Raw genomic sequence first — 26,040 nt, 5'->3', positions numbered from 1 at the left:
CAAAAGCCAAGTCCTCCACAAATTTGTCAAAACCATTCCAGTTTTGCCTTTTGGGAAAAACGCTCTCTTTCCAAATGTTTCAAGAAAATACTGAGGTAAAGATAAAGATGCAAACTGAGTGTGATACATCTGGATACATTTTGCTACTTTCATAGTTTCAAAGCAAAAGAATCTTTCTTAGAAGAGTGAGTGTCCACTCAAATTTCAATCCACAGCAGAAAAGACCTATTTCTCATTCAATTAAAATCAGACCAACCTGGTTTTATCATCAGCTACAACTACATTTCTCAGTGTTGTACATGATTGGAACTTGTAAGAATACATGTGCTATTGGGCTAGATGTTTTCTCTCTTGTATATAAAAAAGCAGGGGAAAGAAGAAACAATGCACGAGAACTTTGACCACAGCAGGAAGGTGAGGCAGGGCTGTTGTCAAAGTTTCTTCCATTTCTCATGTGCTTCATTGCAAGTCACAAATGACTAGTGACCAAAAGCATCAAGACAGAGGTTTGTGTTCAAATAAAATGGAATAAAAAACCCTAAAAGAGAAGGGAAGCTGTAAATGTTGCCTCTTGCTCCTTTCAGAAAGTTTGTCCCCATAGAACAGCTCTATATGTTCTTTACTCTTCCCAATAATTGGAACCTGAAGAGAAGAGTCAACGCATAAATTTCAGGCACTACTTACGGGAAATATGCCAGCAACAGCACCAAGGAGAAGCAGTGCATGGTGGTGTGTCTGTGGCATTTTAGAAATCCTAATGCACTGAACTATCAATTCCACATTGAATTTTTCTTTGTCGAGGATACCTGCAAGTAAAACATATTCACTGATTAACACTTTAATGGTCAACTATGTAGGAATAAACAGTGCACTCTAGCACTGGTTTCAATTTGCAAACCATACCTAAGGGATCTGCAAAAAATGATTAAGGCAGCAAACTTGTATACCCTGTAGAGGAATGTCTCTCCTAAATAATACAGTGTAGACCGAGAGAAGAAAAAAGTTAGAGGCCATTCTTTTAATGCTGTAGTGGTGAGAGAAGTACCAAGAAATGAGTCTGGCAATTTTTACCTGCTGGGATCTTGCTACCATCTGAAGACAATTTCTGACAGATGCTTAGCAGGCAGCTGAGGATTAGCCGCTTTGTATATTCCATATTTTCTTCTTCCGATGCCATAGGTTCCAGACACCTATACATTCAGGAAAAAAATTAGATATTGAAAAAGGAGACAGAAAAATAAGTGGCCAAACTGCATATTAAGATACAAATAAGAAACTGCAATCTTCATTCTACAGAAGTTCTGAATTGAGGCTTCTAAAAAGCGTTTCCAAAAAGTGCCTCTTCCTTTTTTTGTTTTCAAATACATCAACTGGTCTAATGAAAGACATTTATCAAAGCACTGCCAAGAGTGTAAGATGATTACCTGAAATATGACTGCCAGTCTACATAAAGGCAAGTCATAAGGAAAAAAGATAAATACCCAATCTATATGTAAACTTTCCTGAGAGCCTGAGATAGGGCTGGCAGGAAAAGCAATAGTTTTCCTAGGTTGCACTGGATGAAGGCTGTTCCACAATGTTTTAGGAGGAATTTTAAAGCTGAGAGTATTATTATAATAGCTCTGTAAAAGACACAAATCCTGTCAATTATGCCAGTTTTAGCACAGGTATCCTTCTTAGCAATCTCAAGCCCTCCACCTGAGAAACAGTCTTCACATAAGAAGCTATGCAGCAGGTAAATGTCTTAAAAAGCCCATCACATTGTTTAAAGGGCAAAATGTCATAACAACTTCCCCTTCCCCTCACTGATTTACCTAAAAGAAGTTCAAGTAAAGAAGGCAAGCTAAGCTACAAAACATGGCAACAAAGCAGACAAAAAGTAGCCCATATTTTAACACTTTACAGTGTTTGCTGCAGAAGAGAGTGCTGAGGGTTCATGTGTTACGGAGGCACGATTACCGGCTCAGCAGGTTAAAAAGCGCAGGTACCAATGCCTGCGGCCGTCTAAGTTTCTTCTTATGCTGCAGTAATTCCAGAATAAGCATAACCCTCCTCCAGCTGAAGTGGCTTGTTTCTGGTGCCAATTCTGCATCCTGAGGCTTTCTAAAAAGGTAAGACAAACAATCAGTATATCCATTTGCAAAGAAAATAGTAGAGTTTAAGGGAACAAACGCATAAGTAAAAAAAGACAATTTTTCTTTAACGTAGTAATATCCTTTACTGCTTCTCCTGGGACAGGTGGCAATGCTTTTGATTGAAGCAGCAACACATTTTAAACAACCAACAGAAAATCCAGACTAAACTGGAAAAAACAAGCAAGTATAGCACACTTCGGTGCATACAAAAATTGTACACAATGAAGCAGACTTCTGGGGAAAAAAAACAAAAGCTATTGCCAAATGCCAAATTACCTCTGTTGCTGCATTTTCTGCCTTCTAGTTTGCTGAACAGTGGCCAGACTTTTGGTTTTCTCAGGAGGCTCCAGTTCTCTGACAATCTGCTCAGCACACACTGAAATCTGAAACAAAGAACAATAATGCAAATACCAATGAACAACATGTCACATCACACATCTATGCCCCCTCCTTTTTTTAAAAACACATCCCTTACATGCACATATGGGTATATAATCCACATACTCAACTTATATCCCAGAAAATGAAAACCAGTGCAGCAGAAAGAAGTGACTTAGTATAGTAAATGACTGATGCATGACTTTTAAAGAAATACCTTCTAAAAGCAGCCATTTCACAAACTTTTCACACCATTAACACAATTATATTATTTAACGGTTGGACTCGATGATCCCTGAGGTCTCTTCCAACCTGGTTGATTCTGTGATTCTGATTCTGATATTATGTGACAAATAGTTTTCCATGCCTTTCATGCTATGAATTATGTAAACGAGTGTTACTGAATGTAGCAACATAGAACCACCACCACAGGTTTGAACCTATTTCTGTGTTCTTGAGTTTGCCACTTACCCCTTTAAACACACTGCTAATTGTCTGGGCACAAAGCGGGTCCTTACAGTTTAACAGTAAGTCAAACAATACTTTTAACAGCTTCTGTTGTACCATCCCATCTGACAGAGCTGCAAAGAATGGCTTAGTAATCTACAAAAGGGAAAAAAATGAAAGGATGCAGAGAGGTTTACTGTAAGAGGGTAATAAAATCACAAGCTATGGAACTTAGGTATGTTAGATTATGTATAACACACCCAATCACATATGCATGTTAGTATCAGCACATATTGTAAAAATCTGCATATTAACTATGTATTTGTATATATCCAGGAATCCTTAGATGCAAAGCACATACTTCTGAAACATCCATCACACACACTGATTCCTGAAATTTTTCACAGTGCTTGCCTGGTCAGGGGAACCAAACTTGCTGTTGCCAGCCTTTGGTAAGTATACACTAGTACCTGGCTAATAGAAGGCCTGAATTTGTAGCCTCCTTCAAATGAGACTATTTCTCACCTACTGTATTTTCTTGACAATTTTTCCTCAGAATAAAAACATGAAGTAAAGCTCCTGCCTGACTGACAAAAACTAAGGACAGGGGAACAGTAGTATCTACAGGCAATGATACAGGTATTCATCTGCCATGCAAATACAATGAGATTTCTATTCTGTACTTGTCAAAATGCAAAAATGAAGCAAGCAGCAATTTCTCCTTCTGGTAAGTTTAAGAGAGAAAGTTTCGCAGCTTGTTTAGATGTTTCAAAGACACTATGCAGACCTTGAAAACCCGTACTAAAAGAATGACAGGTCAAAAGCTATGGACTCGTTAACACAGAAAGAGTCGTAAATCCAATTCTAAACACTGCTATTTGCTTTAAGTATAAAAATAAATTAAAGATCTTTCATAAAGCCATACCTGCCCAAGTGCTGTGATCTGAAATGGGGGAATTTCTTCGTAGATTTTCTTGGCAGCATGCAGACTTTTGATAAATAAATCCAGACTCTGCTGATTCTTGCACAAGAGCGTTGCTGAATATTGATTAAATTTTCCAAGGATGAGATGCAGGAGAATAACTTCGTCTTTCAACATTGCCCCAGGTTTCCTAAAGACCTTCTCTAGCAACCGGTCTAGTGCAGGCAAGAGGTGAGAGAGAATCATCTGCAGAGGAAATTCATAACAGAAGTTTTTCTCCATTCTCATTTTAACAAACTTCCAATAGCACAGCTTCATTTTACTGCAACATGCCCTCTCTGGTAACCTACACATTGCATACAGTATTTTATGCATCAGCTATTCAAGAGGAAAAATACACAACTTATTGGGACATTACCACGAGTACATGCTCAACTGCTACTTTGTTATTCTCCTTTGCAGAGTAGTATTTCATATTTTTAAAGTACAGAAACAGGCAATTTTTTTTACCAATTTATGACTGCTGTCTCCTACAAAACCCAAATGTGAGGCAAGAATGCTCATCCTTTATGCAGTTCATAATCCTTTCAAGACACACACAACTGAACAGAGCATAAAAATTCATTATTTCATTCATTTTCTGAACATTGAACTCATGTTTTTTCCAGCACTTAGAGAACTATGAATATACTAGATAAGAGGAGGTTAATACATATAAATAAAATTGATAGTACTACCTAATATGTTACAATTCTGTACAGAAAATCCTATATTCGCTCATATCTAAACAAGGTAATACATTTCCTCTGGAAGAACCTTCTTCTGAAACAGTCTTTCAGTAACATCAAGGGAGTTTCCTTAAGAACTCCACTGCAAAATTCTGCAGCCCTTACTCTCCTGGATGGAGCATGCAAATATTATGTTTCATTATACATGACACCAAGCTGGGTGGGAGTGTCGATCTGCTGGAGGGTAGGAAGGCCCTACAGAGGGATCTGGACAGGTTAGATAGATGGGCCAAGACCAACGGCATGAGGTTCAACAAGAACAAGTGCCGGGTCTTACACTTCAGCCACAACAACCCCATGCAGCGCTACAGGCTGGGGGAAGAGTGGTTAGAAAGCGGCCCGGCAGAAAGAGACCTGGGGGTGCTGATCGACAGCCGGCTAAACATGAGCCAGCAGTGTGCCCAGGTGGCCAAGAAGGCCAATGGCATCCTGGCCTCTATTAGGAACAGTGTAGCCAGCCGGTCTAGGGAAGTGATCGTCCCTCTGTACTCGGCATTGGTGAGGCCGCACCTTGAGTACTGTGTTCAGTTCTGGGCCCCGCACTTCAAGAAAGATGTTGAGGTGTTGGAGCGAGACCAGAGGAGGGCGACCAAGCTGGTGAAGGGTCTGGAGGGTCTGACCTACGAGGAACGGCTGAGGGAGCTGGGGTTGTTTAGCCTGGAGAAGAGGAGGCTCAGAGGTGACCTTATTGCAGTCTACGACTACCTGAAGGGAGGTTGTAGTGGAGTGGGAGTTGGCCTCTTCTCCCGGGCAACTAGCGATAGGACAAGAGGACACAGCCTCAAGCTTCGCCAGGGGAGGTTCAGGTTGGACATTAGGAAGAATTTCTTCTCAGAAAGGGTCATTAGACATTGGAACGGGCTGCCCAGGGAGGTGGTGGAGTCACCATCTCTGGATGTGTTTAAGAAAAGACTGGACATGGCACTTAGTGCCATGGTCTAGTTGACAGGGTGGTGTCAGGGCAACGGTTGGACTCGATGATCCCCGAGGTCTCTTCCAACCTGTTTGATTCTGTGATTAAATCATACTTCGCAGCACTACTGCATATTATTAGAGGTGTCAACTTAATGCCTAATAGTCTAATACATTATGAAATTATTTAACAGCTGAAATTTGATTTCAGCATTTCAATCAAGTGCAGAACCCATAAAACAACTAGAAAGGCGGTACTTACCTCACCATGGAGTTCATGAAGAATTTTCATTAAGTTTCTGGCAATATATGATGGGAAAATAGGGTTCTGTACACAATCAAGTATGCTTTCCAAAGCTTCCAACAATTTTTTCTTCTGGGATTTCTGTTTTGGTTGTGTCTCAAGCTCCTCAAATAGAGTTTCCATAATCTAGTTCATTAACAAAGTGAAAATTAATTCTTCCCCTGCAATAAAAATGCCTTAAAACAACATTTATTCAATGCTTTCGTCATAATGCAATCTAGGTACAAACAGAATTCTTCATCTGTAGAAAAGCCACAAGTTAATACCTCTTATTTGACTCATATTCTCAATTCTTTGTATGTAATAAATCACTTGAATGTTTTTATAGTCCTTTTAAAAAAAAATATTTTAAAAAAATTCAGTCTACTATAGTATACAAAGACAATGAACTTTCCCAGTTAACTTGATTCCCGCTGCTCACAGCAGCAGACAAAACTTGTATTAATGTAAACCTTAATAACAAAAATACCTGTGTTATGTATGTAGGATCAGATATGATCTCTTCTGTCTTTTGCTCCAAATGCTGAAGAACAGGATGAAATAGAGACTCCTTTACCCCTCTCAAGGAATGGAGGCAGTTGAGAGCAGCCCTTCGAACTTCACTCACAGGACTCCCCAAGTTAATTAGCAAAGATATCACCACTGCAAAAAGAGTGAGGGAAGGAATGAGGAAAAGACAACAGAATAAAGTGAGTGGTCAGAATTTTACTGTACCTGTCCCTGAAGAGGCATCAACATTACTTTGGAATTAAAAAGTCATCTCTTTCCACTATAAACCTCTAGACTACACAAAACTAACAAGAAGCTCACAGATCCATGGCTCTGAACTTCATCACAGTCCTTATATTTGTGTTTAAGCTCAGAAAGTTCATATATTACTACTGACTGCCACATCCTTGTACTGCACAGAAAGTAAGGTGCTGTAACTGACTTCTTCAGCATAGGAGCGTGTTTCTTTAACACTTTTAAGATTAAAAAAAGTGGTTTCACCTACTTCCAAGCTTGGGCTAGTAACTGCAGCAGTGAATCAGCAAGAAAGAGCTGTCTCAGCCTGGTGCAGCTGAACATAAATAACTATAGATACCCTTCATGGTATAAAATATAGTAAAATTGCACAAAATTAAAAAATACTGTGATTAAGTCTTAAGATGAGAGATAGATACTGTTTTTCTTTACCTGGAGATGATGGCGATAGCAGCTGTTTCTTTTGTTGGCATGTCTGTGATTCAAGCAGTGCATAGCCAATATATAGAGCTTGAGTCTGTAGCATTGCATTGACTTCATAGTTCAGATGATTTGAAAGGTTATAACTGTAAGTCCATAAAATTGAAAGGAATTTGAAGAGAACCTCTGAATCTTTTAGATGTACCTTAAATTTTACCAAAAAAAAAAAAATAATAGAGAAAAGTGCTTGTTTAGTAACTTTAATTTATTTGGCAAACTACTACTCACATCATCTGATAAACCACCCAAATCAAAGGAGTACACAGAAGGGAACTAAAGAGTCAGAAACAGTGTCTTTTGGGAAGAAAAAGTTATTGAGTAGATGCTCTTGGGTAGAGAGTACTTGCATGGGTATAGAAGTCCACATGTTGCTTAACAGCTGTCTTAATTAGTTTAACAGATAACCTGCAGTCTATAGGTATGTAAATACAAGGGATTTTTTTTTTTTAATCATAACAGACTGAATACACATCCATATAAACATTTGTATAGTACGTCAACTGCACAAGAAAATTGTTATATGAAAAATAAAGCAAAATAAAGAACTTCTATTTCCTGTTTTGTGCAGCAGTAATCTTAATATTAGAAGTGCTCTAAGTAATCCCTGACTTTTCATCAGTCATACAAAGTGATTTTCAGAAGTCTATAAACTAGCATCTCAGAAGAGCTGGGCATCAAATTTTCTTGTACAGCACAGTTTTCTGTGCTGAATATTCACACTCAACTTTATTCTTAGAATTTGTCCTGGATTGGCTGCATAGGCTTTATGATAATAGAGCATGGACCAAAATTAACAAACTCTGAACCATAAATGTATCACTGATCATCGCAGACACAGGTCAGAGTGCCTTCTCCTCCCAATAGTAATAGCTGCTCCATGAAGATTCAATTTGGTTTTTCACACATTTACATCCAATTACCTTAACTTTGCTTTAGGACCTTTCTGTCAAAATGTAATGAGGATAGCTTCTGATTTTGAAGCAGTTACATTGTCTCCTAATAGTATCCCAAATCAATTTAAAGTTCTTGCTTACTACATGGTCTGGCAATAGCTAGCATGCTTCCTGTCTGCAAAATGCTCTCTGGAATCCTAAGAGCTCTTCATTCATCAAACAGGAGTGCCCACACAACATCCCACAGGCTGAACACAGCTTGCCAGAACAACTGATACAGCTTCTGACATACTCTTGCCTATTCTCTTTTCCACAAGTCCACCAAGATCTACGTTCTAGTTATATTAACTGTTCTAGTGTGGGCAAAAATAATTGTCTTGTCCCTTTCAAATTAAACACCCTCAAAATCAGAGACCAGCACTACTCCACAAGTGAAAGCAAATTATTACTACAGCTGTTGCCTTCACTAGGTCCTAGGACATTACTAACCCCATTCCACAAACCTTCTGTAGTCCCTCCTCCAACCGTCTTCTCTTCTGTGCAGTACGACCCAGCTTGTTCAGTCAAAATTCCCACAAAAATAACACCCTTCCTCGCCTGCTGACAGCCCTTAACTAGCCAGACACTGAATCAATCTCTTTAACAGCTCAGTACAATCTCACTAGATCTTGGAGTGACTGATAATTAGACAAAGTTATATACAAGAATTAACATCAGAAACAAGCTTTGTTATGAAATCGTTGCTATTCTTTCCTTCTTCTCTTTGTGTTTGTCATGTGCTGTTCTTGATGAAACAGCATCAAATCCAGTAACAGCAGCTTTGTGTCAATTACTTGCTTCTCTTTGCCCCAGAATGTACAGTTATTACTCCCTGTCATCTAAAATCCAGACTGACAAAATCCCTTATTCTCATCACAAAAATGTATCACTCGATGTGGGTGAGAAAACATGAGATGATGTTATAAAGAAACACACAATGTCTTCTAGAAGTCTTCCTTTCAATTTTTGTATTTAAAAACTAACAAATTTTACAGAGCAACTGTTTGCTTTGCTCCCAGATAGGGCTAAAACTTTTAGCTCAAACTTCAAGCTCTTGACCTTGTCCTGCAAATCAGTATTATGTTTTCACCTTTGCCTCAACTGGTCCATTTATTGTTTTTTTACTTTAGTTTTCTATCGTTACATTTAATTAGGGTTAACTAACCAGCTGAAGCTTAGACTTTCATCTGCTCACAGTACTAGCATGCCACAAGCAGTGTCGCGTGATCAGTTCCCCATTTTTCTGTTTTCCTTAAAATTATATAATTATATATAGTTGATGACTAATAATTCAGAGCAACAAATGCAAAAATAATACCTTGAGTAAGAGATTCATCAATGCTCTGTACTGAACAGCATTGCTTCCCTCACTAGCTCCACTGACAAGTAGGTCAAATAGCCCCAAAAGGAGATGCAGGTAGTCCTGGCTATCTTGATTCAGAGATTCAGGATTCCACCAAGGTTCCTCTAAAAAATACAGGTTATAAACAAGACACAGGGGATGCATATGAACACCTTCAGAAACCAAGAGAAAACAGACATCTCTAGTCAAAAGAAGACAATACATTTGGCTGATTTCATGTTCACAAATAATTAATCTTTACAGATCTCAGTAACAACCAAGGAAGAAGGTTAGGGAAGCAAGGCTTCCTTGTTTCCAACAACTTCTGAAGACAAAAAAATTAACCTTCCTTGTTCATTGATATAAAAGACAGTCAAAACCTTAACACATACCTTTTGAAAAGGACAGAGGAGGTTTTAGGCCATTAATGAAGTTTTTCAATAAGAACAGGAACATAGCTGACTCCTCTGCATGAGCAGTCTGATCACTATTGAGCTTTTCTATGTATGCAGTGAACAAGTCCCTAGGCACTGAAGTTTCCTCTGTTGTTTCAACAGACCAATTTAGGGGAGTTTCCTGTAAATGAAAATTCACTTTAATGTATACTGTCACAATTCCATGCAACAAAAGACAGAAATTTAGCACCAAAATTCAGCAATACTTAATTTCTAACCTCAAAAGAGGTATCCTTATGAAGTTAATTACATTTCTGATTTTACATTTAAACTTGCACTGCAGTTTTAAAACCTATGCCAGCTCTTATTAACAAAATTAACAGTGTACATAAGTGAGGTAACAGAAGAGTAAAATACCACTCTCTCTAAAATATCTCTTCTAAGGGATTAAGGAGTTACAGCATTTTATGGACGTTCAGTTTAATCCTTTCATCTAGCTCTGTTCCAGCAACATAACCCGTATCTTTCAGATATTTGTATACACAAAAACTCTTTAATGGAAAAATCTGAGGTCAGAGTAACTAATTACCATGTATTGCTATGTGTGTGTGCGAGCGGGTGCACACACAGAAACACAGCCCTGCTCATGTGGGTTTCTTACACACACAAAACACAACAAACTGTTTCAACATCAAAATAAACCAAGAAAACCTCAATGGCAAATACGCATAAAAATAAAACAAAAAAAGGTAGCAGAAAGATGCAGAAACACTCTTTCTGAACATCGCTCCTGCCCCTCTGATGGCTCCTCCTTCTGCCCCCATGTTACCTCCCAACAAGTGTCAACGCAACTGTTTACGGAGCTGCACAATAAACCAAACCAAACAAATTCAGGAACAACACTTTCAATATTGTTGGAGGGACTTGCTTGAGGTTGCAATTCATAGAATCGTAGAATCACAGAATGGTCTGGGTTGTAAAGGATCTTCAAAGATCATCTAGTCCCCACCCCGCCAAGGGCAGAAACATCTTTGACTAGACCAGGTTGCTCAAAGCCCCACTGAATCTGACCGTGAACACTTCCAGGGAGGGGGCATCCACAACTTCTCTGGGCAACCTGTTCTAGTGCCTCACCACCCTCATAGTCAAGAATGTCTTCCTTACATCCAAGTTAAATCTACCCTCTTTTAGTTTAAAACCATTGGCCCTTGTCCTATCACTACAGACCCTGGTAAAAAGTCTTTCTCCACTTTTCTTATACGTCCTCTGTAAGTATTGGAAGTCTGCAATGAGGTCTCCCTGGAGCCTTCTCTTCTCCAGGCTGAACAACCCCAACTCAGCCTTCTTCATCGGAGAGGTGTTCCAGCACTCTGACCATTTTCATGGCCCTCCTGTGGAACCACTCTTAGCATAAGCTTTTTCATACTCAACTGTATTTCCTTCTTTCCCCTATTGAACAAACCAGCAAAACCTTTACTCAATGACTAAAAACCCTGATATTCCTAAGCCAAACAATGACACCACATGATGCCACTGGGTAGCTGTCAGAAATGCCCCAAACTTTGTGCTAAGCCCACAGCACTGAAACATTGAATCAGTTGGTGGGATGCTAGCCTAAAGCTCTGGAGTTCTCAATTTTTTAATGCAGACTCACTAGAGAGGTAAAATGTAAGAGCAATTCTTAATGGCAGCTTCTAGTACTGCTGCCAAGCGTGTGTTTTTGCTCTGAAAAGAAATGAAGGTTGTATTTTCAGTCCTTGTCAAGGTTTGTGAACGTCTTGTTCTCCAATAAAAAAAGATTTCTCCATTACAAAGAAAATGCCTTTCCAAACTGTTTACATCTTACCTCTGCAGATTCACAAGCTCTGAGATTTTTTATTTTTTTATCCAAGAGACGGAAGACTCTGATAGCCACTGAAAAATAACTTTCCTTCATCTGTGTATTGCAGCAGCACTGAACAAGCACTGAACCAATTATATGAGAGGTTACTTTCTGTCTCATACTGTCAGATTCTGTTTCAGCAATGAGTATCAGATCATCAACCTTAGAAAAGGGAGTGGAGAAAAAACAACAACAAAAAGTCTGTAAGGCAGTGGGACTTCACTATGACTTTACACTGTTTTTCATTTGCATGTCCAAATAAATCGTTGTTACCTTCTATCATCAGTAACAAGCTACTGTCTGCTGTAATAGTACTCTTTGAAACCTGGGAATGCACAAACATCTGTTTCTATGAACTACTCACAGGTATACTTGTTTATTCTCTAGAATTTTTTTTCAGGAAACTGAAAATTCCTGGAATTTAGTTACACTAATCATTTGTCCAAATAGGTAAAAGCTTCGCTGCTTCTCTTCCTTATGCTAAGGTAGAAATCTCACCTAGAAATTTTATCTAGATTGTACTGGAGTTTGTTATTCAATATATATATATATATATATTTTTTTTTCTTTTTTTTTTCCTAGCAGCTTGACGATAGCATACCAGTGCTAAGAAGAGCACATACAAAGTTCTTCTATATCCCATTTGTTCTACTGCAGTGACCACCTGGATCTCTTAAGGTTCGGGTAACATGGTACACATACCATTTGCAATAGTAAGGAAGGATCCCCTGAAATCATGTTTTCGGAAAACAGCAGAATCATTTTATTGTTGGCCACTCCAATCAGCTCTGCAGACTGGCTAGAGTTAATCGCCTCTTCAAGAGCTATTCCAGGGAAAAAAATAATAATCAGACAATCTAGGTACACAAATCACACATTAAAACACTAGCGGCTCGATAATATTTAGAAACAGTCAGAAACATACTAGACAATTTCTTCATCTTTTCAAAGAGTTTTAAAGAACTCCACTCACACTCACAGCATGACGGCTTGTTAATGACAGCCAGTCTCCTTCAATAAGTGTTTAGGTTCAATAAGGATGATGTCCTAAATCATCACAATTTTTCTTTTACCAAATTAGTTACAATTAATGCTTTACCTTCTGGCCAGCCTTTCAGCAAAGGGTGTAAGGAGCAGAGATCAGATTCTGACAGACAAACGGCCATTTTCCAATCTGAAGATTTTGAATTTGCATTAGTGATTACCATAAAAGGTAACAACCGCATTACTGCTTCACCTAGTAGTTCTTTTTTCTCTTTCAAAATCTCCTCTTTGACTAAAATTTTTATTGCTCGCTCCAGAACCTTGTACCTAAAAGAGAACAAGTCATGTTGAAAATCCATTGCCCAGTCATACCAGCAACACTTCTTTGATTTGTTCTCCATTTTCCACGGCTATTTTCTGAATCCAAACAGCAGTGAGAACAAATAGGGAATTCATGGGAAATGGTATGCAAATAACTGAACACCCCTCTTGTAACTCAGCATAGATATAGCATAACAAAGAGTATCTGAAGTGAAAACTAGTTTCTAAAGTATTCTTTAGAGTTACTTTTTAAAAATTTAATTTATGCAGAACGAATGTAGACTGAAAAAAGGCACAAACATACCACTTCCCATCCTTTGAAAGATCAGCTCTCTGGAAGATGTTCAAAAGACTTGATACTACTACTTCTGGATTGACTTGTTTCCTGAAAATCTGAAAAGTAATCAAGAAAAAGAAATGGAAGTATAATAAAATACAAAATAATTTACCATACCATAATGGAAAATGCATCTGCTATACCAAGTGGAAATAGGGATCAAACATCACTAATTGCATGCCTATTGATGATCATGTAATAAAAATATTATCAGGGTAAACAGAAGTTATAAGGCTGCGCAGTATGCCCTCTTGATATGCTAAAGCACCGAGAATTTACCGAATGCAGAAGTGTTTGGTAAAATTGATAAACAAATAAGCAGAACACTTCATAATTAAGTAAGAATTGCTTTTACTTTACGTAGCATCTGTATGACAAAAATATAAGGGAGATTAACAAAAGATACTAAAGTTTAAAGAAGCACTCACGTGCTTCTATTCCTATTTTTTAGTGATTGAGAATGAATGAACACACAAGACCAATTATACTACTGCTAATAATATTCTCCACTACTCCTAGCAGAAGCAATAAAGACAGACTGTTACTCTAGCTGGAAACAATCAGTACAATGCATACCAGAGTCCTATCCAGTAAACCTGAGCCGGAGTTTAGAGCTTTGCCACTATCAACTGACCAAATGACTCTCATATGGAAAAACTCAACTGAGTCCTTCTCACTCGCGTAATGACTTGTCATGGCACCATTTTCCATCCAAGAGGCAGAAAACACGGCTTGCATTTTTATAGAAAAATGCATAGGATAAGCAGGAAGTACACTTCAAATAATAATCAAAGATTAAAACATGCTTTAGTAGCTACATAAAAATCCATCAATAAATTCCGGTTAACTGCAAACACTTTGGGAAAAATCAGGAAGCCGAAATTTGGAGGGAAATTCTGAGGTGGTAAACAACACAAGCCTCCTAAATTTGTGCTGCTTCATCCTATTAAAGGACAAAAGCCATACACTAAGGACACGAGTAGAAGAAGGGCAATTACAAAGAATACATTCCAGACACACATATTCAAGACCAGCTAAAATCTCACCTGACATATCAAAAGATACACACTTACCTCCAAAGAACTGAGAGCAGACATTACAACATCTCTGTTGTCATCCTTGAGCCGACCAAAAATTGCTTCTTCTATGAAAGACTGATCAAAGCCTTCCTGAAAAAATAAAGGGGAAAAAGAGACAAAGGAAAAAAACATCATTTGTTGGTAGCAAAATTTACAGGCTTTTAATGAAATATCTGAATCCTAGTACAAGAAAAGCAGTAACATCATCTAAATTAAACCCCACAGCCAGACTAACTTTCAACAACAAATGAAAGAGAACCAGAAGTATCCATTAACTTAGATTTTATCTTAGATTACAAGCAGCTTAATGAACAAAAACTACATCCAGACTCCAGAATACAGGAAAATGGTGACAGGATCCTGCTGGAAACAGCACGAAAAACAGTGATGACGTACGAATAGTTTAACGGACCACTCATCTTCAACTGATACGTCTCTCATCTTCAACTGATATGTCTGGTGGACAGCTTTTTGAAGACATTACACGTTAGGTCAGTTCTGTAAGTGAGAGATTCAGGACACAAACCTTGGATGTTTCAATAACATCTTTCAAATGCTCAAGAGCCAAGACCCGCACAGCTGGCTGAGGATGATTCAAACTAAGCAGAAGGGAGGTATCAGAGTCTTCCAGAAACTGAAAAACAGATTTCAGAGTGACTCACTGCATGTTAAAAATACTTTAAGTATATATAAGGATAACGGGAGAAATTCTTTCAGCAATTTTTTGTACCAGAAGAAAACCTGTATAATTCAGACCCAAAAAGTGTCAATTACAGAACAATGGTGTTGTATAGCTGTTTCAAATTTGGTCTCCTTCACTTTGGCAGACAGTTTTTGGAATACAGCTTGAAAAGTACAGTAAGCCACAGACACCTTTTTGTCCTAGAAAAGCACTACACTTATCTAAGGATTCTGAGAAAGCTCTAGTGACAATGTCAGTGTGACAGAGCACAGATAGAAACTGTTAAAAAGGCATCCCTGCCAGTCCAATTGTGTGCACTTATCTCAGGAACCTTAAACACTAGAAGAGAGTCACATGCCTTTGTTCTGCATGCCTTGTTTTTCTGTTAATCCGCTTGTTATTCAGTCACAGAATCTGTGCCTTCATTAAATCAGTACAAAAATACATTAAGCACTTCTTTATGTAGTTTATCATCTTTTCCTAAGTGCTTTCAGTCTTTCAATCGTGCAAACAACAGCCATAATACTAACCATCTCTTAAGAATAAATTCCTTGGACAGATCTGTTGCACTCATGGTTATTCTGAGTTAGGCTGGGTTTCAATTGCTCTTCAGAAATGGCACAGGAAGAACTCTGTAGTCACTCTATTCTTCCATGTTATTGACTGTAAACGTCTTTAAAATCAATGCAACAGAAAGGACTGAGCCACCTTCTCTCAACAGCAATAAAGTTGTTGGTCAGCTTTCCCAAAACAGACACCTCTGACACCGACAAAATCTTTAAGTAAGATGAGGCCTTGCTGGGCACCACCATGTTGACACTGTTGACCACTACAGTATATGTAGTGGCCATGTTCCTAAGGAAAAAAATTATTGATAGCAATCGGGGCAGGTGGAAACGTGTAAATTTCAACCATGAAAAAAAGCTCACACTCATGTCTGTTCAGGATAAACACAAAAGATCTGATGGCTTTTGATTTTACCACCGTTTTGACCAAGCCCTCCCCAAAAAAATCACATTTAAGTAATTTGTTGGGGTGGGGTTTTTTTTGTGAGAATGGTAGATATTTGTTTAGAAAGAAGAAGAGAGAGCAGAACTTTGCCAAAATACCAGCCTTCTGACAGCATAACCAGATAAGAGCTAGGATCACAAACTGAGTTTCTGCCTACCTTGTATTTGCCACAGCTTAATGAAAGAGAAATAAATTGGTGAAAAAGATTTTGGTCAGCCTCATCTGTGCAATCTTCCAGATGCTTCTCCAAGACAGAGTCTAAGGCTTTAGGATACCTGCCAACAGACAAAACCCCCAACATTTTCCACAGAGCATTACAGAAGAACACGTATTTACCAGAGAAATGCAGGGAAATACAAGGATGCTGAATGCACACGCACTCATCTGAACCAGCTATTTTAAGTAGCTTTGCAAATGCAGTCAACCATCATGTCCTAACACACATGAACGATATGTAGACCACTAGGATAGATAATGAGCAGAAAGGTTATGCTACACAGGAAACAGCCGTACAAAACCAGTAGGTCTGTGTCTATGTATTACAGTGATAATAAAATACGTAAGGACAGACCAGTAAAGTAAAATTTGGACAAAGACTAGGAGTCAGTTATTTTGACTGTATTTATTCAGGCAAGAATATTGTGCTTGCTACACCCAGTAAGTCAAGATCATAGCTGACATCACCACCCTACAGATTGTGAGCCTGCCATAGAAAAATGGAACTTACTTTCTCTCAAGAAGTCTGATAAGAGGAAGCATCTTTTGATTGAATGCAGCCATTTTGGTGGGATTAGATTCAACCTCTGTACCAGAGGAGATAAACTCTTCAAGAAACTTGCTAAAATTACAAACAAAAGAAAAAGCCACCATTTTTTGGATAGTATAGTTTTCATTAATGTTATAAAGCACACTGCTAAACAGGTTAGGATTAATACACATTACTTATTGCAAGTACAGATTCGCTCCTGGCCTGCAGTTTCACTGTCCCAGAAGTACTCCCACAAGTGCTAAACGCATGGCTCTTCCAGATTCCTGAGTGTTCCAGTTTCAAAATCCAGATTTGGAGTTAATTTGTGAACTCAGAAAAACATCCTCATACAATGCTAATGCCATTGTCAGGAATTAGTTGTAATTAAACCAGAAATGACTGTAGTACTGCAGAAGAAAAATAATCAAAGTTAACTCACGAAGCCAACAGGTGATCTAAATCCTTTTCCAGTGGTATACTCTGAAGAATACCTTCAAGATGTCTGATGTAAATCTGATTCTGTGTCTCATCAGATTCTTCTTGTTCCTCTAGGAACAACATGTAATCATAAAAAAATAAAAATAGTTTGAGAATAACCTCCTCGTACTGATTAAAGCTAATAGCTCGTACATGCATCATCATCTGGTGAACCAAGCGCGTAACTTGAAGACCACAATGTTAATCGATTACTAGCACTAATTCTTGGTGAGCTGCTAGCAATGCTTTATACCAATGTCATTAAAATGCCAAAGGCTGTATTACAACCAATAAATTCAAGTATGCTTTGGAACGTTCCAGACCTGCTACCATAACCCGTGCCAGCAACTCCCTACAGCATTCCCTGCCGTGAATCTGGACCTTTTCAACAAAAGAGCTTTCCCAATCATGATTCGGCAGTTACAAGTCCATGGTGCACGTAGACTTACTAGTGCAGACACAGGCTACTACTGCATGCCAGTCAGCCTTCCTGTCCCAGACTGTTCCCAGGCACATTTAATTCATCAGGTAAACATAGATCTCCACTACTTAAACTACATATGGAGTACATGTAATCTACCTAAAAATGATTTTGCAGTACTACAATACATCACTAAGAGTCAGAAATTTCATACATCAAAATGAAGTTACTGCTGAAATACTGCAAATCAACATCTAAATCAAAGCAATATAGACAAAACAATGCCTAAAATAGCCTTCCCTGTAGGGTCTGGAAAACCAAAAAGCAACACACACACAAAAGCTTGATCAGGTCTTCTCATGTATTGGCACAGTTTTAATGGCAGAAGCAACTAAAATTACACAGCTACAACACTGACCACAGCCACCTGTCCTTAAGGCTCAACAAAATTGTAAAAATGTATGCCTACGTACCCGTATCGCTTTTCATGACAGTGCAAACAAGGTGAGGCAACAGGTAACGCAGAAGAGGAGAGATATCATAGCCTGCTGAAAGGCCTTGCAAAACTGTTACCAGTTCTGGGGTTTTGCACAGATAATTAAATGGCCTGCACAATGGAACAGGGAAACAAAACAAAACAAAAAGTATGTATGCTCATCTGAGTTACCAACACATTCAAACCATGCAGGCTTCCTAAAGATTCAATTTTCAGCAACAGGTAACAGCCTCATTGTAAACAAATGCTGAAAAGATTCAAAGGGTTCCACTTGCTTATTGTCAGAGGTTTATTGGTGCATTTAATATCCAAGAAGAAAACAGGGTACTGCCAGTCATGTTGAGCACAGCTGCCGCAACAAGACAAAATACTCATATGGATTGCATGAAGAGATACCCTCACATTGCAAGGAGCATATCTACTACCCAGCGGCAGCAAAAGGAAGGGAGGAAAAATAATAGCTCAATGACAGGAGATCCTCAAAGAGAATAGAAGCGACTTCCCTTCCTGCTAATAAAAAGTTTCTCTCATCTTGTCTTCTTTTATACCCACCTGGCTGGATGCTGCATAATGCATCAAGCATGCCACTCCTTAGTTCCCCACACCTTAGCTTTTAACCCATTTTCCTCTTCTGTGACTGTGTTCAAGTATCTGGAAGGTAATCACTGTACTTATCCCAGCAAAGATTTATTCTGTTGGAATACCCACACTAATCTCTCTGCCAGCAAGCAAACTCCGTGTAGCACATGGGACTTCCATCACCGTGTTCAACTGCACGTTAACAGCACAAGCTAACTGTATCGGGGCAGGGCAGACAGATCGATGGGAATGAAATACTACATGTACTTCCAGAACACCTGACTTGTGGGACCAAAGAAGTGGTGGTATAGAAGCACTTCCACTTCAGGTGTCAAACTATACGACCTCAAAGCCTTTCCATTGAAGGGACAGACTTCTTTTTTCCAAGCTGTTCAAATAACCTCAAATTTGCACTACCATTATTTTGCTGACTTCTCTTCCAGGATTCCCACTTTCAAGAAAACCTCTTACTGACAGGGTTCAGTTTTGCACATGGACAGCAATCCTTTACTGAGGGACACGGCAGGAGAGGGACCAAAAGATGACAGACTCACACCACTGAGGCTCCTCAGCTGTAGTGCGCACACAAATTTTCAAAGTAAGTCAAAGAAACTTCCAAGCCCTTTGAAATGTCAACTACCAAAATTTCTGATAGGAAAGTACCCCTTTAATGAGGAGGATAAAAAAATTCAAATTATCAAAGTGCAGTCTGAGCTTTTAAAAAGGGGGAAAACTCAATTCATGTAAACTTACTTTTTCCCAAGTTTGTCTCCTTTCTGAGTTTGTAGAAGTAGATTCAAGCATGCCACCCCATCCCTGACTAAAGAGGGCACTTTAGGTAATGTCTTGCTTATCTGTAACATCAAGGAATGCACCAAGGAAGTCTCCACTGTCGCTTTTACTGTCATCTGGCAGATTATCATGTATGTTGCAGCTCTATAATCCTGTATGGAGGATTTCAAGCCCTAGAAAAAGAGATAAAGGTGGATTTTTAACACACACAAATTAAAAAAAAAAAAAAAAAAAAAAAGAGTACATTAACATAAAAATCATTTTTATTCTGACATCCATGGAATCACACCACCTCCTTCTCCATGTGTTAACTTTTAAGGAATCTATAGACTCAACTTTCAAGAAGAAAAAGCTGTCACATGGGGTGCACACATACAGAAGACACATTCATTAACTGTTGCTCTGTTTGTTAACAGAGCAACAATCCTGGAGGAATGAGGATATTAAAGCAGGCTGTCCACCCTGACTCCATTTCCTCATTGTTTAGCACGATAAATCTCTAAGATAAACACGTTCATTCAAACTTCATATCCATTTCTCACAGCTCCATTCCTCAGGCAGAGTAGGAAAGAGAGTTCTTAAAGTCCTCATCTGAGGTGTGAAAAAACATTATTATTTATGGACCTTCACTTGCCTGATGTTTCAAAGCAGGCTAGCAGTGGTACAATACACTTCACATAGAACGTACCGTACCTCTTAAATGTGATCTGCAGATGCCTGTCCACAGAACACAGTACAGTTCATCACACAGGAAGAAAATCAAAGCTTCATGTACCTTTTGGATGTAAGGGAGCAGCATAGAGACTATAGTGTCTGTTATCTTCTCTGCGGCTCCAAGAGCTGACACAATGGTGGAGGCATAAAACACAAGAAGAACTCTCAACTGAGTCGAGTTGCCAGGACACTCTGAAAAGACCTGGACCACAGAAAAATCAGTTGTTCAGACATCAGGAAAAGTGGAAACACACATATAGCTTCCTCCAAACCAGCAAAATCTCAGCACTCCAGCACAAAAGCTCTACCAGCTCCTGCTGGCACAACTTAAGTCATGACGTCCTCCTAGCAGTAACCCTCACCAGAGGTTACTGCTCCCCCTTGCAGACAAGGCAGAAAGAAATGAGTGCTATTCCTCAGCTACCATAGTTAATCACAATAAGGTAACCTACAGCACTTGTGATTTTGGTGTAATGCTCAAGACTGAGAACTGGACATCCAAGAAACTGACTGGTATATGATTAACACCCCCCACTATGTCTGTGAACAAACCCTGTTATTGTGTGTGCTTCAGTTAGTTTGACAGTATGTGCACTCCAGTTCTCTAAATAATTGGAACTGTGGTACATCTCACCCTTCTGGGACTATAAAACTAGTTCTCTATTTGACATAATTGAAAAAAACAAATAAATCTGCTCACGTTCTAACATTCTCAATTTTAAGTTCTCATTAATATTTGAAGACGTATGCTTAAAACACCCATGACAACCCACAAAAGACATACCCAAATTCGAAGCACAGCTACAAACTAATAGCAGGAATAACTTTATAAAAGAAATTAAGACAATGAAGTACCTTGAAGCAATACATTATCTTTAAGAATCTGATAGACTGTCATCTATACAAATAATAAGAAATCTTCATATTGTTTACTAATAAATGACTCCTTCTACTATTTGATATGTAATTCAAAATATTAGTAAATAGCATAATACTATACAAAGACAAAGAAAACCAAGTGACAACAAACAAATAATGTTCTAGAATAAATGAACAACCTTCACAGATTTTGCCACCAGCCTGCAGATGAAATCCATGAAATCCAGGTCTTTGTAGCAGTGTGTAATGACAGTACCCCTTGCCAGTGGGACTCCAGGTTTCTTTACATAGTGAAAAAAGTAAAATTAGAACACTCAAGGGTAAAGTGAAGTACCTGAAGTAAAAATTAATATAATATCTAAATTAATCCTACCGATGAGTTAACACAATTTAAATTGAAATAGTAATGGAAACCCACACACCTCTCTGGAATTTTTTGTACCTACACTAAGACAGACAATAAAGAGCACTGCATATAGTCTATATTCAAATAAATATATATTTTAGTAATTGACATATCTTCCTAGCAGTAGCAAATACTTGCACCTTAAAAGCATACTTTAACTTTGCCAAAGCAAAGAGTAATTACAACCAAACCTTTTCATAATTAACTTTAAATATAAAGAAAGACAGCAGAAACAACAGGTGGGCACCCAGGCTCTATCCCTGCAACTAAATCTTCCAGTACAGTTCTGCAACTAACCACATGAACAGGTGGACTATATTCATAAACCTAGTAACACAGTCAAGATATTATTAATAAAGTCCCTCATGTTTCTCCCAACTTGCATCTGTTAAATACTTTACCCTTATTGGATCCATCCAATGCCATTTATGAGTTGGGCTTTTTATATTTAAAAGTTGAATAACTCTCACAAATAGTTTAGTCTCATGATATGGCAGAACGCAACCAATTAAACTATCTTGATTGTAGAGATGGATGTGAAATCTAAGGAAAAAAACATACATGCACAGTTAAAAATTATCTGGAAGTCCAAAAAAAAGACCCAGCCACATGCTTCTCAGAACACCTGTTTCTCTCGCTTTTAAGCAAGACAAGAGATGATCGTCATACTGACTCAGACATATGGTCCACCTACAGTCCAGAATCCCAAGGTGGCCACTAGCCTGTATGTGCTAGAGGAAAGAAACAGTGCTAGCAATTTTATTCCTCACTCTCAGTAATTTTAGGTCCCTATAGGACCTAAGATTACCTTAGTTTCTTCTGCATAGATTTCAAGATTAAACCAGACATTACAATGATCTAGTATGAATTCCAGTAAAATACATACGTAAAAAAAGTTGTGATTCAAAGGTTGTTATCAACAAAAACGCCCACTCTTTCAGGACATGAAATGTTATACTTTCTGCACCTGGATAAGTTAATTTATAGAAACAAATACAACATTCATTTCACAAAATACTTGGTTTGCTTTTTCTTCACACCGTCCTGCATAATCTTGAAATAAGAATGCTTAGCTCATGTTATAATACAAGGGCGTGCTATTCATGGTTCACAGTTGATATCGAAAATCAGCTATTTTACACAGCCCATTTCTAAAAGTGTATTACATAAATGCCTTTCTAGGCTCTCTGTAAGATGGCTAGAGCTGGGAAAATTTGGTGAAAGCCAGGCAAGGAAATAATTGCTTTTAAATAGAATACCATCACAGATCAAAATTTTCACAGAAATTTATCAAAAGACAAAAATCTAATTGGCAAAGAAGAACATCTGGCCCCATAAAGACTAAGCCCAAATGGATATTTTTAACACCTTAACCTGTACTTTCAGAAAACAAACAAAAAAAATTCTCATTAGGAAAAAAAACCCTGGCATTTCTAGTAGCCTTATCTATTGACACATATGATATTCAGTGGATTACCTGTGAATCAGCCATTCAAGGCACTTCTGGGCTGGCTTAAGCATAAAGTAAGGGGACAGGTGAATCAGGAACAATGAAATATTCTTATTCAGCTCCTGATTTACTGCTTTAGACTGAACGCTGCGTTCCAGGCCTTTGGATGTGGAACTAAACAAACTGGACTGAAACACTTCAAATGAAGGATCAATTCCCATCAGCTCTTCTAAGCCAGTGCACCCTGTGGAAAAAAAAAAGGAAGAATGCTTTAAACACAACAGTTTTATTCACCAGTCCTACCCACCTACCTCCTCACTGGCATATTCAACTTCTCTGCTATACTGGTATATGTCATCCTCACTAAGCAAACCAAACAGTAAACAGGTCTAAGACCAAAACTTTTGCTACACTTAAAGTATTTCTTAACTAACGAAGAAAAAGAACATTAATAAGTATCAGCAGCGCGCTCACGCAGCAATGGAGGCCAGTAGCATCCTGGGCTTTATTAGCGAGAGCGTAGCCAGCCAGCTGAGGGAGGTGAATTGTCCTCTCCTCATTTGTGACATTGCATCTGGAGTACTGCGTACAATTTTGAGCTCATCAGTAGAAGAAAACCATTGCCATATGGGTGTGAGTCCAGCAGAGGAACACTATGATGGTCAGGGGACTGGAAAATAACATACAAGGAAAAGGAGGGACTGGGTTTGTTCAGCCCGGAGAAGAGAGAGTCAGAAGGAAATCTTTTTGCTGTCTGCAACTACTTAATAGCATACAGTGTAGGTTATCAAGAAGATGGAGCCAGACTCTTCTCAGAAATGCTCAGTGAAAGGACGGGAGGAAACAGACGCAAGCTGGAACATACGAGATTCCAAATCAATGTATGGACTGATATTTTTTTTTTTAAAACACTGGGGTGGTCAAACACTGGATCAGAGGCCCAGTACTGCATCAGAGACCGTAAAACCTCCATCCTCAAACTCAGCCGAACACAGGCCTGAGCAACGTGCGCTAACTAGCCCTGTGCTCAGCTGGGCTAGTACCAAATGACCTTCAGAGGTCCCTTCCAGACAAAACTATGCTATGATTTTATACGGATGAAGCAAGCAAAGGTGCCTCTTTGAATAAATTAAAATACAACATTCCATGTACACCACTGGAGAACCACTGGAATTATTTCTTTATTTTACACATGCTTATAAGTATTAATGGCTAAGCACAAAGCAGACAACTTCAGCTGAAATAAAGAAACCAGGCAGCTGGCTGAAATATGGAAGAAATAAATGATTATATGCAGCAGTTCTATAGCAACTATTTAAGAAACTAAAAAATACTCTGTGTTGCATCAAAGATGTATAAATCTACAATCTTGTTACTTAAAATCATTACATGACATCAGTCTTTCTGGTTTTAGAAAACAGCTTTCTCATTCAAGAAGTATCACATTCCTGGGTAAAGTTCTGTACAAAAATGGAAAGAGACAAGCACAAAGGATTTGCAGTGTGCAAACACAGCAATGGCTTCTGCCACTTTACATTATTTGTGGCCATAATGTTACCAAAGAGCAGGGCGTCAACATGTTTTCATGAAATCACAGAATTCAGGTTGGAAGGGACCTTGAGAGATCTCTAGTCCAAGGCCCTGCTCAAAGCAGAGTTAGCCCTGAAATCAGACCAGGCTGCTCAAGGCATTATCCAGTTGGGGTTTTCAAATGGAGAGCACAACCTCCCTGGACAACCCGTTCAACTCCTTGACTGTCCTCACGGTGAAAAAGCTTTTTCTTATATCCAGTTTGAACCTCTACTGTCTCAACTTATGCCCATTGTCTCCTGTCCTCCAGCCATGCATTCCTCTGGACAGGCTGACCCATCTTCTTGAAACCTCCTCATAGGTATCAGCAGGCTGCTACTAGACCCCTCAAAGCCTTCTCTTCTCCAAACTGAATGAGACCACAGACATTCTTGACACCAGCCTCCCCTTACAGGGCAAGTTCTCCAGCCCTTGACTACCTTGGGGTCCCCGACTCTTCCCAATGACCTTATCCTTCACGTGCCCAGAAGCGTGCTCCAAGAGGACCTGCTCCATGATTTTCCCATGGACGGGAGTGATGCTGACTAGCCTGTAGTTTCTTTAATTATCCTTCTGGCCTTTTTTGAACGTGGGTTTGCCTTTCCTATTTATCTTCCCCCAGCTGTTTTCTGGGTAGATGATTTTTCAAATCACTGGCATCTGAACAGCCAAACTCACCGATTGCAAAAAACGTGTCCCTGTCAATAGCCGCAGCCTCCTTGGGACTGAACAGCAGCGACGCCGCTTCGCTGCGGTCCAGGAGGCTGGGGTCGGTCTGGGGAAGCGCCAGCCGCTTCAGCTGCTCCGCCAGGGACGTCATCGCTGCACGTCTCGGGGACAGCAGCCTCCACAGGAACCTAAGGAAAGGAGACCGAAGCAGGCTGCAGGTGAAGCAGCTGCACGGAGACGTGCCGCCTCCCCCCCGGTGCAGGCCCCGCTCCCAGCTGCCCCTCGGGAGTGCACACACGCGGGGGTGGGCCAGGCCCAGCCGAGCCGGGGAAGAAGCGGGACAGCGGCAGGCGGTGACACGTCCCCCGCGGAGACGCGTCTCCCGGTCCCGGCGCCCGACACCGACCTGGCTCGGCTCCGCGCCGCGCCGCTCCGCTCCCTGCCGGGCCCCACGTGGGCTGCGCGCGCCGCTGACCCGGAAGCAGCGGCTGAGGCGGAAGGGGAAGCTCCCGCCCCCCACCGGCAGGGAGCCGCCCTGGGGCTGCGGGCGAGAGCTCCACTGAGCATGCGCCGCCTCCCGGCGGGGCGGTGGTGGCGCGCGGCGGCTCCGCGCGAGGGAGGGGGCCGCTGAGGGTGGTTTCGCGCCCGTGTGGGGGCCTGGGGCAGGTGTGGGGCGGGGGGCAGCCCGCCCGTGTTGGGGAAGCAGCCGGTCCAGGCGACCAGTCGAGGTGTGAAGGCCCGCGGCGGCGGCGGGCGGAGGGGGAA

General features: G+C 39.8%; 1 protein-coding gene across 1 annotated transcript in view; it reads right to left on the bottom strand.

Moving 5' to 3' along the window:
* Nucleotides 1-25,745, bottom strand: part of HEATR1 (HEAT repeat containing 1) — a 39,656-nt gene extending 13,911 nt beyond the window's left edge. The window contains exons 1-28 of the mRNA XM_068404490.1: nt 25,682-25,745; nt 25,285-25,463; nt 23,065-23,281; nt 21,989-22,130; nt 21,361-21,462; nt 20,364-20,504; nt 19,550-19,761; nt 18,195-18,328; nt 17,263-17,371; nt 16,803-16,913; nt 16,233-16,350; nt 14,909-15,016; nt 14,377-14,472; nt 13,271-13,359; nt 12,761-12,972; nt 12,364-12,485; nt 11,626-11,823; nt 9,777-9,960; nt 9,361-9,509; nt 7,063-7,255; nt 6,356-6,528; nt 5,845-6,012; nt 3,886-4,128; nt 2,985-3,116; nt 2,412-2,518; nt 1,960-2,103; nt 1,072-1,190; nt 685-806 (exon numbers count right to left, since the gene is read on the bottom strand). Of these exons, the coding sequence (XP_068260591.1) occupies nt 685-806; nt 1,072-1,190; nt 1,960-2,103; nt 2,412-2,518; nt 2,985-3,116; nt 3,886-4,128; nt 5,845-6,012; nt 6,356-6,528; nt 7,063-7,255; nt 9,361-9,509; nt 9,777-9,960; nt 11,626-11,823; nt 12,364-12,485; nt 12,761-12,972; nt 13,271-13,359; nt 14,377-14,472; nt 14,909-15,016; nt 16,233-16,350; nt 16,803-16,913; nt 17,263-17,371; nt 18,195-18,328; nt 19,550-19,761; nt 20,364-20,504; nt 21,361-21,462; nt 21,989-22,130; nt 23,065-23,281; nt 25,285-25,426 (3,987 nt within the window). The 5' untranslated portion in view covers nt 25,427-25,463; nt 25,682-25,745. The remainder of the gene's footprint in view (nt 1-684; nt 807-1,071; nt 1,191-1,959; nt 2,104-2,411; nt 2,519-2,984; nt 3,117-3,885; nt 4,129-5,844; nt 6,013-6,355; nt 6,529-7,062; nt 7,256-9,360; nt 9,510-9,776; nt 9,961-11,625; nt 11,824-12,363; nt 12,486-12,760; nt 12,973-13,270; nt 13,360-14,376; nt 14,473-14,908; nt 15,017-16,232; nt 16,351-16,802; nt 16,914-17,262; nt 17,372-18,194; nt 18,329-19,549; nt 19,762-20,363; nt 20,505-21,360; nt 21,463-21,988; nt 22,131-23,064; nt 23,282-25,284; nt 25,464-25,681) is intronic.
* Nucleotides 25,746-26,040: the final 295 nt, after the last annotated feature.

This window comes from Nyctibius grandis, chromosome 1 (assembly GCF_013368605.1).
Source record: "Nyctibius grandis isolate bNycGra1 chromosome 1, bNycGra1.pri, whole genome shotgun sequence".
Lineage (NCBI taxonomy): Eukaryota > Metazoa > Chordata > Aves > Nyctibiiformes > Nyctibiidae > Nyctibius > Nyctibius grandis.
This window is presented reverse-complemented; position numbering and strand designations above follow the sequence as displayed.